This window comes from Perna viridis, chromosome 1 (assembly GCF_037379345.1).
Source record: "Perna viridis isolate PV_CMFRI_1.1 ecotype Kerala chromosome 1, ASM3737934v1, whole genome shotgun sequence".
NCBI classification, from domain to species: domain Eukaryota; kingdom Metazoa; phylum Mollusca; class Bivalvia; order Mytilida; family Mytilidae; genus Perna; species Perna viridis.
This window is the reverse complement of record NC_142445.1, coordinates 23,140,481-23,155,941: the sequence shown is the minus strand read 5'-3', so window position 1 is coordinate 23,155,941 and position 15,461 is coordinate 23,140,481. Positions and strand designations below refer to the sequence as shown.

Genomic DNA, 15,461 nt, shown 5'->3' with positions numbered 1-15,461 from the left:
GGGCTTTTACTCCAGGATAATATGGACAAATTTTAACTTGTCTTCAACTGCAATTGAGATTTAAAAAAATAGACTTCTTGTTATTGTTTAAAAATATAAGATATTCTCAAAAACAAAACAAAAAATTCTTTAAAATAGACAGATCATTTGATGTAGGTCCTGCAATATATTCACCATGGCTCTGTTAAGCAGAAAGTGTAAGGTTTTTCAGATGAATTGTTTTTACTTTCACACAAATCAATGGTTCTATTTGGGTTGTTTTCAAGTATATCATTATCCCTGCAAGTTAATTTCTCTACATTGTTTTCAACAAACTTTTTTTTTGATGATGTAATCTTTAAAAGAAAGAAATCTGAAGATAACTAAGGCATAGATACATCAAACAACCTCTAATTTTTCTTAATTAACAAGTGAATGATGAATATTTTATTTGAAAGCATGTTTCAACTCGTCAATTTTTTATGTTGAACACTTGCACAATTAATAAATTTGAACATGATCACTGTTTTTATTAATCTCATTTCATTTGTTTGCTTTTATCTTCATATTCATAAAATCATGTTTGTTGGATTTCATTAAAACATTAAAAAAGATATAAATGTTCAAAGGCTTAAAAGTTATCATCAAATATAGGAAGGCAATAAAACAGAAATATGATTAAAGGTGTTTATTTAACCTAGTATTTTAGGGTTTTTGGGGGTTTTTTTTATTATTATTAAACTACCCAACATTTATAAAAAAAAAAAAAAAAGATATGGTTTGATATTGGAGTTATTTTGGAATTAAGAAAAGTAATTAAATGATAATTTATGAGACTAACCCCTACTTAAGGAGTTGATAACTTTTCATTGCCTTCAGTTAAATATCTTACCTAACCACTTAGTCTTGCTGGCATGCCTTACTCCCTTAGTAGGGGCTAATTTTACAAATTTATTATTTTTACTAATTTTCTGAATTCCAAAATAACTCCTCATTCCAATAATACCTTGTTTAATAAAAATTTAATGTAAGATATAAATCTGTGACATTTTTAGCAATGAAAATATTCTTAATGATATGATAAGGGCTGTTCCAGAAATTAATGTATTAGGGTTGGGGTTGGAAGACACTTTTTATTTGACCCCACCAAGTATACAATTAATTTTTGCTGTCAAGTCTGTCTTTGATAACAACCACCCATCAAATTTTAATAAAAGTGCCCCCCCCCCCCAACCCCCTCACAATTGATTCTTTGAAATAGCTCTAATCAACAATCAGTAAACAAATAGATGATGGTTATTATACTGCACTCCTTGTCCTCGTCATAAAAAGAAAAATAAATGAAAAAAAATTTATAAGCAATGAAAATGACTCATTTCATAAAGCAGTAGTTGTAACTAAACTCACTTTCTACTATTCTTTGCTTTTAAAAAGAACATTTTTTTGTGAAATGATGCTGAAGATATGCGTCATTTCCTTTTTAATTGTATTAATTTTTATATGTTTAGTGTTTATTGTCTTAGTACATGTTTAAATGTTGTCTTAGTCATTGTGCTCATTTGACTGAATACTCTTAAAGTCGTTATCGATGAACAGCTTTAGAAAGTGTGGTGAAAAGCCCAGTTCAATTTTTATTATCTGATATTAGTATTAAAACATTCAATCTTACAAAGAAATACATTGAAGTAAGTTGAAGTTTTACTGGTTTTGAACTATTTTAAAACTATTCCTGTGATATTTTTAATTTCTTAGTTTATTTTTTATATTTGTCTTATTTATAAAGGTGAAACAAAAAAATCTCTGAAATACTACACAATAAGACCAAAAATGACGTCCCATATAAAGCTGTTGAAAATTCAAAGTGACTTCAAAGAGTAGGCACTCCTTTGTATGGTATTTACAATTTTCACAATTGCTTTTTTCATTACTATTATTTGCACTGATTTTTCACATAAGACTTTTATACGCCACTGGTTGCTAAATGACGCAAAAAATTTTTATCAAAATTATAGACAATTTATTTATAAGTTTTAATTTGGCTTTTTCACATTCTATAAAAAAAGTCCTCCATCACATTATGCTATTTTTTATCATTGTTTCAAAGTCATGTAAAATGAGCACAATTGACTTGCTTTTTGTTTTTCTTTGAGATGTGACAATAACAGCATATCGAGGTAAAGTACACAGACCTATCATCTATCTTATGTTGTCATTAATTTTTTTGGAAATGGCAAACAATTTTCTTAATGAACAGAAGAAAAAGATTGAAAATTTAAACTACATTTTTGAATATTAAAATAAAAGGGGGGTATCATCTTGGATACTATAAATGAATTAGGAAATATGATATAAAATGCAATAAAGCATGTTGTTTTGCTGTGCCTACTGTGTCATTGTACATTGATCTGTGAAATCATTCGGAAATCATCCAGATTGTAGAAAATTGCTTGCTATTGATCTGTGTAGTAGTGTTGATTTTTATGTTGTGTCTTTAATATGCACCTTGCACACTTAATTTTTTAACCTGTAGATTGATTATAATACATCTGTACAGTTTTGTTATCTGCAGTCTCACACTTCAGGTGACAAGAACACTTAAATATTTTTTTGGAAGTTCAAGACAGTAACATTCAAAATTGTGTTGAAATCTTGACAAAACCACTCTGCTGGAGCTAGGCGGTATTTGCTCTGCAGAAAGGTAGGTATTTTCATGGCAAACCCTATTTTGTTGCATGTGCTATACAAATTATTCTTTAAAAAACATATCATCTTTACTGTTCTGAGCTATGTGTTATGCTTGTCTTGGACTTCCCAAGAGAATACATGAAGTAGAATTTGAGTGATACGTATATTGGGAAATTTTTGTTGACTTGTATAACTGGCTTCCTTCCCGACTCTGGCTTACAGGTTCACAGACTAATACTGCCGGACAGACAGTTCCATGTAAGTCGGTTACCTCCCTTTCTAGTTTCATAGATAGTTTCACTGTAGAAGATCAACATACAGAATCAATCAGAAATGTCCTCTCACAGTTTTTGTAACTTTTAATATTTGATAAACACGTGAAAATCAGAGAAAAATTCTTTGTTTTATTTTTCAAAATTCCATAATCAGCAGCTAATGTCAAGTCATAATTCTGACTTACAATACTTTGTTTTGTTTTCTGTCTTTCTGCTTTCATATTTGGTAGGTTTATGAAATCAGAAAGACATCGTTGATCTTGTGTGATTTTGTTTTTCCAGGTAAAGTGAAGGTGACACCATTTTCCCCTGTATTGTCCACAGCTTGGAACAAAATACACATGTATGGCCTTATTTAGATAATTCATCAGTGAAATGTTTAGGGCAGATTTTGTGTGGGGTATTTAGTGAAATTTTGGAAGAAACCCATCAAATTGTAATTGATGTATAACTGTATGAGGGGTAAGCAGCAAGTGAGCTTGTTGTTTGCTTATGAGTATATGATGAACCAAATAGACCATACAAGTGTATCAAAAGCTTATTTGTTAGGGAAACAAATGAGTAAAATTATGAGTGAATTTTAAATGTTTGTAATGTTATAAGTTATAAATACACTTTCATAGCTAACTTACAGTATTTTGTCAACTTCAATTTTTCACATTCCAGATATATTATGGAAATTCTTTACAATATGATATTCTTGATAACTTATATCTAGAAACATTTTTATGTTTACAAATATTCATCACTGACAATGCATGCCTACAGTTTCATCTACAACTACACACGGATCTTCTTGCACAATGCTAACAGTATCCCATACTCCTTTGTTTTCTAGCAGGAGCCCTAGTTATTGAGTTTGATTCTGGTGTCTTAACCCGTCTTATTCTAGAGGAATAATGTTTGCTACTATACTAACATATAAAATTGATTAAATTTGATTCTATTGTTAGACATCAGTATATGTTAAATCTGGAGTTGCTATCGAATTTTAAAAACCCTGATGCAAAATTAAGACTTCCAGTAAACTAATTTGTTGTCAGATGGCTTATAAAGTAGTTCCTCAGTCATTCCGGTGCTTGTAAGAGATAGGTGTTTAATAGTCTTGAATGAAATGGCAGCTAAGTGTTTTCTGTCTACGGCTTAAGTAAGATTTTTCATTCTACAATTTTAGCGTTTTTGGCAAATTTTCCTCCATGTTAAGAATGTGTCACTCTGAAGTGCCATTTGATAAAGGAGTTATGGTTACTTGTACGTGTCTGTTGTCTAAGTATCATCTACCAAATGACTGATATGAGTAAATATATATTGGCTGATATCATTATATGTTGTCTGGTCACATGGTTCACCTTGACTTTACATTGGAGAAGCTTTATTTATAACCACAAACTTTCACAATGTTTATGTTGTATTTTTCTTATTCTTGCTTACAACTATATAATATTTTCTTCAAGCATATTCAACTTCTATCATATATTCATTTTTGTATGAACACTCTGTACTTGTTCATATGTATATTAATTTTATCCTATGGTGATGGGAACTTGCTTTTATTCTTCTCTGTATACATTTTGTACTGCTTAGACCTGCTTGGGATGGGGGTCATTTTTTGTTATCTTTATAACTTGAAGGGTATACAAAATGTGCTGGAAACTTTGGTTTGGAAAATTCACTACAGAAAGTCTTGATCATTCTGATGTCCCTGTGTTGATACAGTGGAACTATACCTTCTCCAACACATCTTGAAACCTGAAAAGAATATTGGACAAGATAGATTTTTGGAATACATCAATGGATGCATCAATACATAAACTTAGAGTGTCAGATTGTGTAGGATTCTGGAATACTCAGTTGTTGGATTAGACATGGTCCACAGTATCACATTTCTATTTGAAGAAAACGATATTAAGATAGTAATGATGCTCATCAATTAACTTTCTTTAGAACTACCATTTAACAGAGACATGTAACCTTTCATAACATTTGCATGTAGTTTCATTTCCAACTTCCTCCAGAGTAACTGTCATTTTATCCCAAACAGCAACTTCTGAATGAGACGTCTTTCTCTGCCTGGCATGCTTGTAGTTATGAATGTTTTTATTTTTACATCTGGATGCTAATCGTATGTATTACTTATATGCGTGAATAATTCTTTCAATTTGTTGCATGCGGTGATGGTTTGTGCTTGTGCATGATTTTTGAAGCAAATTCTGCTGATAGCAATAGTCTATCAGCATGCTACTGTTATTAGGCATTTGCCCTGTATAAAAAGAGTATTTCTTTCAGACATTTCTTGTTAATTTTTTACTTTTTATCTACTTTTGGATAAATATTACAACATTTTTATAAAGGACACTTAAGTGTTTATCAGCAAAGAAAAAAAAATACTTAAAATATTATGTCGAGATAAGTAAAATTAGATATAAGCATTGGCATTCGTAATTGTATATTGTATTTTTGAATTATTTGATAGCTAAACAATTATCCAGTACATTTAATATCAAATATTTAAGTATATTGATATTCCCACAGCACATTAAAGAGAATTATTGAAGGGGAGATAAACCATTTTGTTTAGAAATTTGTTTAAGAAAAAAATCGTATATGTAGGTAAAGGATATATTGAAATAAATAGAAGTTTATGCCTTACAATAGTATAAATTTGAATTTCCTTTGATGCCTAAACATTAATTGAATACAAACTTTATTGAAATGGAACATATATTTGAAATCATTTTTGCTGATGATGAAAACTGGATAGACAAACCATATTGCTTAGCTGAAAATATTAGCGTTGTTTTTGAAATGTATCTTTATTTGATTTCTTATAGAGTTATATAGATGTGTACTATATTCATTTTGTATACAATTTTTACCAGATTTATTTATTAATTTTGACTTTTTTATTTTTATTAGTGCTTAATAGTGACGCTGACGTAAAAGTGGGTATGTGTCTATATTTATATATTATTGGCATGTCCTTTGAATGCCCATCACCTTTAAACAGACATAACAGCACCTTGTTAATGTTTTTTTAAGGTTATGGTATCAGAGATTTATCTTTTGTCAGCGGAAAAAATTTGAGTTTAGCCAGACTGAGGATTTGGTGTGAAACTAAATTTTTTAGAAGCACAAACATTTATATCAGTCTGGTTAGTAGCAGATTTTTTCAGTCTGACAGTTCCAAGCATTTTGTCATAGCTTACTTTTATTTAATTTCATTGAAGAACTAATGTAAGATGCATGATTTTTTAAGTGCTATTCTTTGTAAGAATCAGGCAGTAGATGAATCATGGTGGGGGAAAAAACAAACAAGCTCTGTTCATAATGTGATCTGAAATACAGAAATGGCATTCATTTCTTTATTTTATTGTCAGTTATTCAAGGTATAAATTATATGAAATGCAGTGCATCAAAGAGATATAAATCACTTTTCCCCAATCATTCTGTTGTAAATTTGCACTCACTATTTTACATCTTCTAAAATTTCCAGGATGAAAGAACTGTCAACTTGTCTTCAATAGACTGTAAACTATGTGCCCACATTGTCAAATTTGTATTTTTCTGAGCACGATTCATTACATTTCAGTTATGCCAGATTATTACAGATTCCAGCACTTAATATGCTCTTTATTTCTGGTTCAAATTAATGCATGATTTTGGGATGAGTATTGTGGCAGGGGGACGTTGTTAGATTTCTTATTTAATATGAGATATTTTGATATTTAAGGGGAGAATTTCAAAACTGATTTCATTTATGAAATTCATAAGTTGTGACAATTCTGTGAATATTATAAAATAACTTTTTCATTCAAAAATTTCTTATTTCTTATTTTATTTCTTATTATTATTATTATTTTTTTTATTCTTAATGTCATAAGCAATCAAATGCATACTGCTATCCCAACTTGAGTTAAAATAAGCTATGCTTTATCTCTGAAAAGTAGACAAAAAAGATCCGGCTCTAGTTCAGAGCAGGGTCAGTTTGTATGGTTAATCATTCTCATCCTGAAATGCATGAAATATCTGTGCCAAAGGATGTTACACCATAATCAATCAATCAATCTATCTAAAAAGTAGTAGCTTTCAGATAATACCTAGGTAAAAGTCTTTTGCATTTTTCGATTAAATTTATACATTCAAATGTATAGTGGTATTCATCTCCCAATTTTTGACATGAACAGAGATGACAATGTCGGTTTTCTCTATCTATATTTTGCCGTCTGCCTTTTTGTATTGGTAATTAATGGTTTGTAGTTCTGAACCTACAAAATTTATTGCATCAGTTTTCTGTAAAATATTAAATATTCTTCAAATTCAAACCTTGTCTTAAAGATTCTATAATTTAATGTTTTTGGAGAGTCAAACATAGTTGAATGCCAAGATTGTACTAACTGGTCTATTAGTCTTTGCCTTTAAGTCAGTTAACACTTTCGAAATTTTCATTATTCCATATGTATGAAAACCCACATTAATTCAAAATTATCTGTATAAGCGACACCCAGCATAAGGATAAGTTGTGTTCTTTGAATTTTTTACATATTTTATATAATATGCATGAGATTTTTGTCTGTTTACCAAAAACATGAAGAAGAAAAAAGTTACAAAACCATTTAAATGTGTAAAGCATGAAAATTCCTGTCAGCTGTTAGCATTGAATGAGTTATATGAAAAATGGTCTGGCTGTGCATGGCCATATAGTATGCATTAGAAACTTGCATGAACTATTCGTTTATATGGTGTAATTTATCTTCATTTATATACACCTGCCATTTTCATTGGTTCAATCAAAGATTCTTCATTATGACTTGGAATTGATCAACTTTTGTAAGTCATACATTATCAAGAGCTTTGGATGCTTAGTATAATAATTGAATGTATCCTATAGTTGTTAACGATGGTTGATCAGAAAATAAATGGTTTTTTTTCCCCCCACTTTTTCATCATCAGATTTAGGATCAATTAATCCTGAAGTGCCAACTGGGAACTCACACACAAACAACTCTAACAGTGCTAACTCTGTCAACAACAAAATTGGCAACTCCGAAGGGGAAGCCAAGAAGATTGCCCCTCAGGCTGCACCACGAAAAGAGAAGTCAGTATTACAGGCCAAGCTCACTAGGCTAGCTATCCAGATTGGTTATGGAGGTAAAGTTAGTTTAGTCTCTGCCTTTTCCAGCTTTGTACACTTATTGGTCCCCATGTTTCAGTTTAAGGGGCTAAGATACGACATTTGTTTTCTGTGAATTCAAAAGATATAGAAAGAAACTCAAATTTTAAGTCTAAAATAAAAGATCGATGTAGAATATCGTCTTTCTTAGCTTTCAAATCAACTTGAATTGAAAGAATGGTGTAGGATAAAAAACAAAAAAAAAACATGCAAATGTTGAAGAGCAAAAAAAGTTAAAAAAAAAAAAAAAGGTTTGCTGAAATGAAATGCAAATTTTCCTAGGAGAAATAAATTAAAAACTTTTAATTGATTGGTTTCAGCCTTTTGATAAAAATAATGTGATGGTCTGAGGCAAAATATAAATGAGTTTACAACTCTTTGAAATGTCAACAGCTAACTAGAGAGCTATCATCAAAGTACAGAATTTTTTTCTGGATGCATTGTGACATAATATTAATTAAATAGCCTCTCAGTCAGCTTATGTATATTGCAGTACTGTTGTCATTGTTTTCTTTAATTTAGTAGGTTTTTTTTCAATATCTCAGGGTCTGACACAATCATTTACTGTATTTTTACCTGCATTACAATGGTGAAAGCAGGCCTAGTTTAACCTCAGATTCCAGGTTCATTGAATATAAGAGTTATGCAAATGAAGAAAATTGTGATAAGTGAAACTTTATTGACCACTTTCTTAAATACCTGGCGTCAATTTCACAAAAAGTCGTGAGTGTAAAGTTGATCACAAGTTAAGATGTCATAACAGAAAATAGCATTGTTACGTCATAACTTACGATCAATTTTACACTTACAACTATTTGTGAAATTGACGCTTGTAGTCTTTTATAAATTTACAATCTAGTAGGAGTAGCATTAAGTTTTGAAAGTGATGAAATTAGTCAAACCATTTTTGTCAAAATCTATTGAAAAATATTTTCACTAAACTTTTCACAACAGATCACTATATGACCAGTTTATGTTTTGACTCTACACAACTTTTATTACTTTAAGTGGTTCTTTAAATCATAATTTTGACATACTAGATGCATTTACACTAGAAAGTAATCCCAAAAAAATGGAACTGGTCACTCCTTGCATGATTCTTAGATGAACCAGTTCTTAAAAATGAAAGTAGTTGCATTGCTTCATATTTTTTTTCAGGAACTGCTATTGCTGTTTTGACTGTGATCATTCTTATTGTAAAGTTTTGTGTGAAAGAATTTGCCATCAAAGGAGAGGAATGGACAAGTGACAAGACTGCAACTTACATTGAACATTTTGTCAAACATTTCATCATTGGTGTTACTGTGCTTGTAGTGGCTGTGCCAGAAGGTCTTCCATTAGCTGTAACTCTGTCTTTAGCGTATTCTGTTCGAGTAAGTGTATCTGTTTTAGGCAAATAAGTGATAAAAGGAGGGGTACTTCTGTTGGTATTTTCATGTACTTGTGTTCTTATATTACAGTTGCTTTTGAACATAAACTTATGTCATTGTTTGAATATGCCTTTCTAAGCCCAGGACCTTTATATAGTTTAGTTAAAAGTCTTCCTCTCCATGTGAATGATAAAATCCAATAACTCACCAATTCTATCATTGTACATCAAAATCTGTGTGCCTGCATTGTTTAATCTTCCTGAGAACATCAATTAGAATGGGTCTCCTTTCTAATCATCAAATAAAGTAATGCTACATTATGAGATGCCGTCTAGACTTCTAATGCACTAGGCATGCCAAAACATGGAAAACAAACATAGATAATGTCAAAAAATATTTGTGTGAAAGGTTTTTGATCCCTCTCATTGTGTTTTAATTCATTTCACAAAATGTCAAGCCATTCATTGAAAAAAAAAAACGAGTTATCTAACTTCATGCTTTAAATCTCACAGAAAATGATGGATGACAATAACTTGGTGAGGCATTTAGATGCTTGTGAAACCATGGGTAATGCTACAGCTATCTGTTCTGACAAGACTGGTACCTTAACTACCAATAGAATGACAGTGGTCCAGAGTTACATAGGTAGTAAGTATCATAGTCTAGGAAATGTAAAGCAATTGAATGGAACTGACATATTAAATAGGAGTCTGGGGAAATGTAAGGCAGGGAAATGGAACTGACACATTACATAGGAGTCTGGGGAAATTTAAGGCAGGAGAATGGAACTGACACATTACATTGGAGTCTGGGGAAATGTAAGACAGGGGAATGAAGCTGACATTATTTATGTACTAGTATGTTGTTAAATAATCAACACAGCCATCGGGCATATCTAAACTTATATCAACCCAATTTAGTAAATAAAAAAATGCATTTGTAGCCATTTGGTGCAGGTATAAAATACTGATTACCTAGAGCAGTATTGATCTACATGTATGTATTTAATTACAGATTTTTTTCTGCTTTTTACAATGCCAAGATTTTTTATAATGCTAATCCCAAAAGAAAGTGAAAATGCAGTGAAGAATAGTCAGTTCTGCCAGTCAATATTTTCAGTATATTTTTTCTTCCTCTATTTATTCCTGGTTATTCAGATAAATGGTATTTGTTAATCTTTGTTGCACTAGTACTGTTACTTGTATTGATTAAGAATTGTTTTTCTTAAATTTCACTTAAATCATCTTTAATTTCTCTTAAATCTCTGTTTTGCAAAACCAAATGCTCTTATCTTTCAGTTGTAATTATGAGTGAAATAGTTTACTTAAAAAATAGAGTTAGTCTTCCCATAGTTAGAATTACCATTGCCTGATGAACTGCTGAATATTTTGAACATTTCCATCAGACTTAGATTCTGTTATCTATGGAAATACAGAAAGTTTAAATATCCTCACTTGACCAGATAACTACCTTAGAAAAGAAAATTCAAGTGATTATCATGTAATCAAAGGAAGTCTTTCTCCTGAACATTATCGTTATATGTGCTGTAATGATCAAATCACAATATTTTTTATATGCTGTAATGATCAAATCACAATATTTTTGTTTTCAGCTGTACATTATAAGCAGACTCCCAACTTTGATGCACTATCTGGCAAGTTTAAGGAAATTATAGTGCCAAGTATTGCCATCAATAGTGGATATACATCTAGAATACAGGTAAAAGTCACATGATTGCATGTAATCATTCCATAAACTGCTATACTTTATACTTACAAATATGTAAGGTACCTTTCATTTTATCAATGAGGTGGGGCCTGAGATCTTTTTGGAAAAAAAATGATGTTCCAAATTTTGGAGACAAACTTCAATTTAATCATCCACTGGAACAAGTAATTATGTTTTTATATTTTATACAAATATTGATTTTGAGTGTTGCTAAAATATAAATAAAAGTTTTGTGCTTGCTGGCAAAAAAATTCTTATCTGACATCAAATCCAAGTCAACCACCCCTCCTCAGGATAAAATGGTTGGTGCCTTAAAAACACTTATTTCAAGATGTATTGGTATGCAAGAAATGTATTTTGTATGCAAATATTGTAATCATTATACAAGTATTTAAACAAGTATTTAAAAAAAAAAAAATAGAGCCAATAATCATTGAAAGCAAATTCATTTGATAGAGATCATGAAAATTAATAATGCCAGTAATTAAAGGATTCTCAAGAACAACAGCATTGATTTAATAGATAGATATATAATAATTGTTTTACATGTTATCCAAAGGTATTGAGTTTTGTTTCATTCTACCTTCTTTTAAATTTGCCACAATTTTTATCAGAAACCATTTAAGAATTTTCTTTCTACACTTAGGCTATAGAAAAAAAAAATCAGTTATAAATGAAAGTTTGTGAATCACTGTAATGCTATTACAATTCCTTTTATCGATTTTTTTTTTCAGCCATCAGAGGAGAAAGGTGGTCTTCCCGCACAGCTTGGTAACAAGACAGAATGTGCCCTACTAGGGTTTGTTCTGGATATGAAACAGAACTATGAGGCGATGAGAACCCAGATTCCTGAGGAAATGTTAACTAAAGTTTACACCTTTAACTCAGTGAGGAAGTCCATGAGTACAGTTATTCCAACTGACAAAGGATACAGACTGTTTACTAAGGGAGCTTCTGAGATTGTTCTCAAAAAGTAAGTTGCTTGCTTTAAAAACCTCTTTTTACATCTACCTATGTTTGATGTTCAAACATGATTTTCTAATATTAATTTTTCCCCAGCTTAAAAGAGAGGATATATATACTGTTTTACCCATGTTAGGCTACCTATCTGTCTGTCTGTCTGCCACAATTTTTGTAATAGTTTTCTGAGACACCATTTATCATAGTCAGTTGTAGAATGGACTTGTGGTTTATATATGTGTGTGATATCCTGGAATTTTATTTCAGGTTTGATCATTTGGGAAAAAAGATACCCACAATATTGGTTTACATAGGTGTGTTGTATCCTGGGATTTTATTTCAGGCTTGATCATCTGGAAAAAAGATACCCACAATATAACAATATAAAGTAATGTTCCTTTTTTTTTTTTTAGGTGTACCCATATTTTGGACTGTAAAGGAGAAGTAATACCCTTTACCACAGAAGATCAGGATAAAGTGGTTAAAACCGTGATAGAACCCATGGCTAGTGATGGGCTCAGAACTATCTGTATTGCTTATAAAGATTTTGTCAAAGGTAGGGATTCTTCCACTAAGGGTTTAGAGACAGTTTGACTTGCATCTGGGATTGTTATATAAAAAAATGAAAAGTGTTAAAGGCAGGATTCAATTTGACTTTTTTTCTTAATTTAAGCATAACTGCCAAAAATTTACTTGACTTGTAAATTTCGGAGAAGATAGAATGTCATTTCTTACAGATATCATCACCAAGAAAAATAAATCTAACTTAATAATAATACAGTGATAGCTGTTTAAACTGAACCCCTTTGGACTGAAGGTAATTGATTACAAGTGTTTAAATACCAGTCCATATAAAATTCAGACACAGCCCATGTCAAAGTGATTCATTGTGAAGAAAAAACCACTAAAAAACAATGCTTTTTCAATCTATATATGTTTACGTAACAGTTGTCCTTTTCATATTCAGGTCTGTACTTTTGATAAAATAATAATTTATCTCCCACTAAGAGCAAACAAGTTGAACAGAATCAAGAATGATAACTCTTGCAAAGTGCTAATTTCATGTACAATCTATATGAATTTTATCTCAAAAGCGCAACAACCAAAAGAAAAACTAAGACTGGTTATGTGGTCTATTGCTGTTTCTGAAAAAGAAATAAAACTGAATTTGATGGGTTTTTGACATGCATGAATCACCTTCTGTCTGACTTTTAAAAAGACCGCTACTTAAAATATATGTAATGTTCTGTTCAGACACTTCAGAGAAGTTGCCTGATTATTCAGGATTAAAAAGGTTCTTTGATTTTGCACCTGCAGAAAAGTTTGCTTCCTGATAGTAGTATTACAAATAAGCTGAAAACAGTGTTGTTTGAAAAAAAAATTAAGGAAGCCATTGAAATTTATGATAATAAAAGAGGAAATGAATAATTAAACAAAATTAGATTTGAAAGTCATTCTTTCCCAAAGTTTTACTTTAATCACATTATTGAGCCTAATCGTTCTGGTTGCATCAATCCTAATTACTTGTAATTAGTAATTAGTTTTAATAAGATGTTATGTAATTTTCAATCTGAATCAATATGTTAATTTCTGATTTAATTAGTGTTCCTGTGATGATAGTGAATCAAGTTGATCCATTACAGGAAGTTAGTTTTCAATCCTGCTCTTGTAAAACTGTAAAATACAATGAAAGTACTTTTATTTACATGTTTCAGTTTATGTGGTTTTACAATCTGTTAAGGCAATTTTTATTGTTAGCCAAATTTATGGTATGCAACTTATATCTTTAGACAAAACTTTTGGATAAAGCAAATTGTGTATGTTTTATGGAGAGTTGATGTTTTGGATTTCACGTAAATCATCAAAGTTTTGAACCAAAAAGGTTAATTCTGTATTTAATTTTAAACAGGAAAAGTTTGGGGATGTACAGTCAGTGGGTTTTACCTGCACAAAAGTGTTTGGCAGATTCTTTTCAAATAATGATGTGTTGTTTCATGTGATTAAAATGAAGGTCAAGTTAGAATTTTAGAAATATCCCTTTTGTTATTTGCATAAATGATGCCCCATTATCCCATTAACGACAGTATTTTTATGACAGATATTTAGCAACAAGAATAAAGTAATCGTACATATTTTTTTTTATTACAAGGAGGGAGTGATGGTGCTAATGATGAGACATTTACTGATGAACCAGACTGGGAAGATGAAGGTGATATTATCAAGGAACTGACCTGCATATTGGTTGTTGGTATCGAGGATCCCGTCAGACCAGAGGTAACCATCAATTTGATATTTTCTATGTGTGCATTCTTTAATTTATATTGTTAATGGCAGACCTATGTTCATGTAAATGATAGCCCTTTCAGAATGAAGTCTATTGTAGGAGTAGTGAATTATATGACTAGTTGCCACTTATATCTTGCCTGTCAATGAATAGGCAACAGATATGTGTTTCCTTTCAGAATTTTAAAGAAGTGTTTAGACTTTTTTTTCATGAGATGGTTTATTATACCCTTGCTCCAAAGAAGAGAGGAGTATACTGTTTTACTCTTGTCCATTTTTTCATCCAAAACCATTTTTTCCCCTTGCACTTTACTCGACAACTATAGTATTCATCATGCGTCATGAAACTTACAACACATTCTTCCTGTAGGGTCGCCATATAATGGTTTTAATTTTCAGAATAATTCAATAATAACTTTCTGTTCACCTAGGACTTTGTTTATTTTCCTTATATCGTAATTGAAAGTGGGAGAATCACTAGTGAGGCATTGCTAACAAAATTTTTGTTGATGTATTTTTTAACAGTATTTGTTTGCTAGAAATATGACTAATATCAAAATTACACTTTTCAAAAAGAAGTTTCATTCTAAGATCAATATTATTCATGATCCAGTAAGGAAAGGCTACTTTACCATGTGCTCAAGCTGATAAAATAATCCCATTGCATTGATTCTTTTCATCAAGAAATAGAACATTATTACATCATCATTCCATACTTTTAACATACATGACAAAGCAGATATCGTATTGGTTGTTGCAATGTATTCAAATTTTGATACTGATTAAATTCCATATTTACTTTAATGAAAAGAAGACTCAGATAATTACCTGAAGTAGGTGTAAAACTATGCCAATGGTCTTTGAAATTACGATATATCTCATAACTAACATCTGAGCTTTGTCTGCCTGTGTTTTATGGGAATTATTTATTGTGAGTTATCGATGAGTGACAGCTGTAGTCGTAAAAAAAGTGTCACTGCTACAAGTTATTATCAGTACACATGTTTCTCT

General features: G+C 30.8%; 1 protein-coding gene across 20 annotated transcripts in view; it reads left to right on the top strand.

The window, feature by feature from the left end:
• LOC148627840 (plasma membrane calcium-transporting ATPase 2-like) overlaps window positions 1-15,461 on the top strand; it is a 107,970-nt gene that overhangs the window by 72,032 nt on the left and 20,477 nt on the right. For 16 of the 20 annotated variants that reach the window (XR_015921643.1, XR_015921640.1, XR_015921641.1 and 13 more), the window contains 9 exons: window positions 2,887-2,922; window positions 5,856-5,885; window positions 7,890-8,087; window positions 9,268-9,482; window positions 9,992-10,127; window positions 11,092-11,198; window positions 11,942-12,180; window positions 12,581-12,723; window positions 14,317-14,441. Coding sequence is in view for 17 of the 20 variants with exons in the window: in XM_088580078.1 (XP_088436204.1) it covers window positions 2,887-2,922; window positions 5,856-5,885; window positions 7,890-8,087; window positions 9,268-9,482; window positions 9,992-10,127; window positions 11,092-11,198; window positions 11,942-12,180; window positions 12,581-12,723; window positions 14,317-14,441 (1,229 nt within the window). In the remaining 3 variants the exon portion in view is untranslated. The remainder of the gene's footprint in view (window positions 1-2,886; window positions 2,923-5,855; window positions 5,886-7,889; window positions 8,088-9,267; window positions 9,483-9,991; window positions 10,128-11,091; window positions 11,199-11,941; window positions 12,181-12,580; window positions 12,724-14,316; window positions 14,442-15,461) is intronic. The other 4 variants (XM_088580061.1, XM_088580069.1, XM_088580107.1 and 1 more) reach the window with 1 other exon arrangement.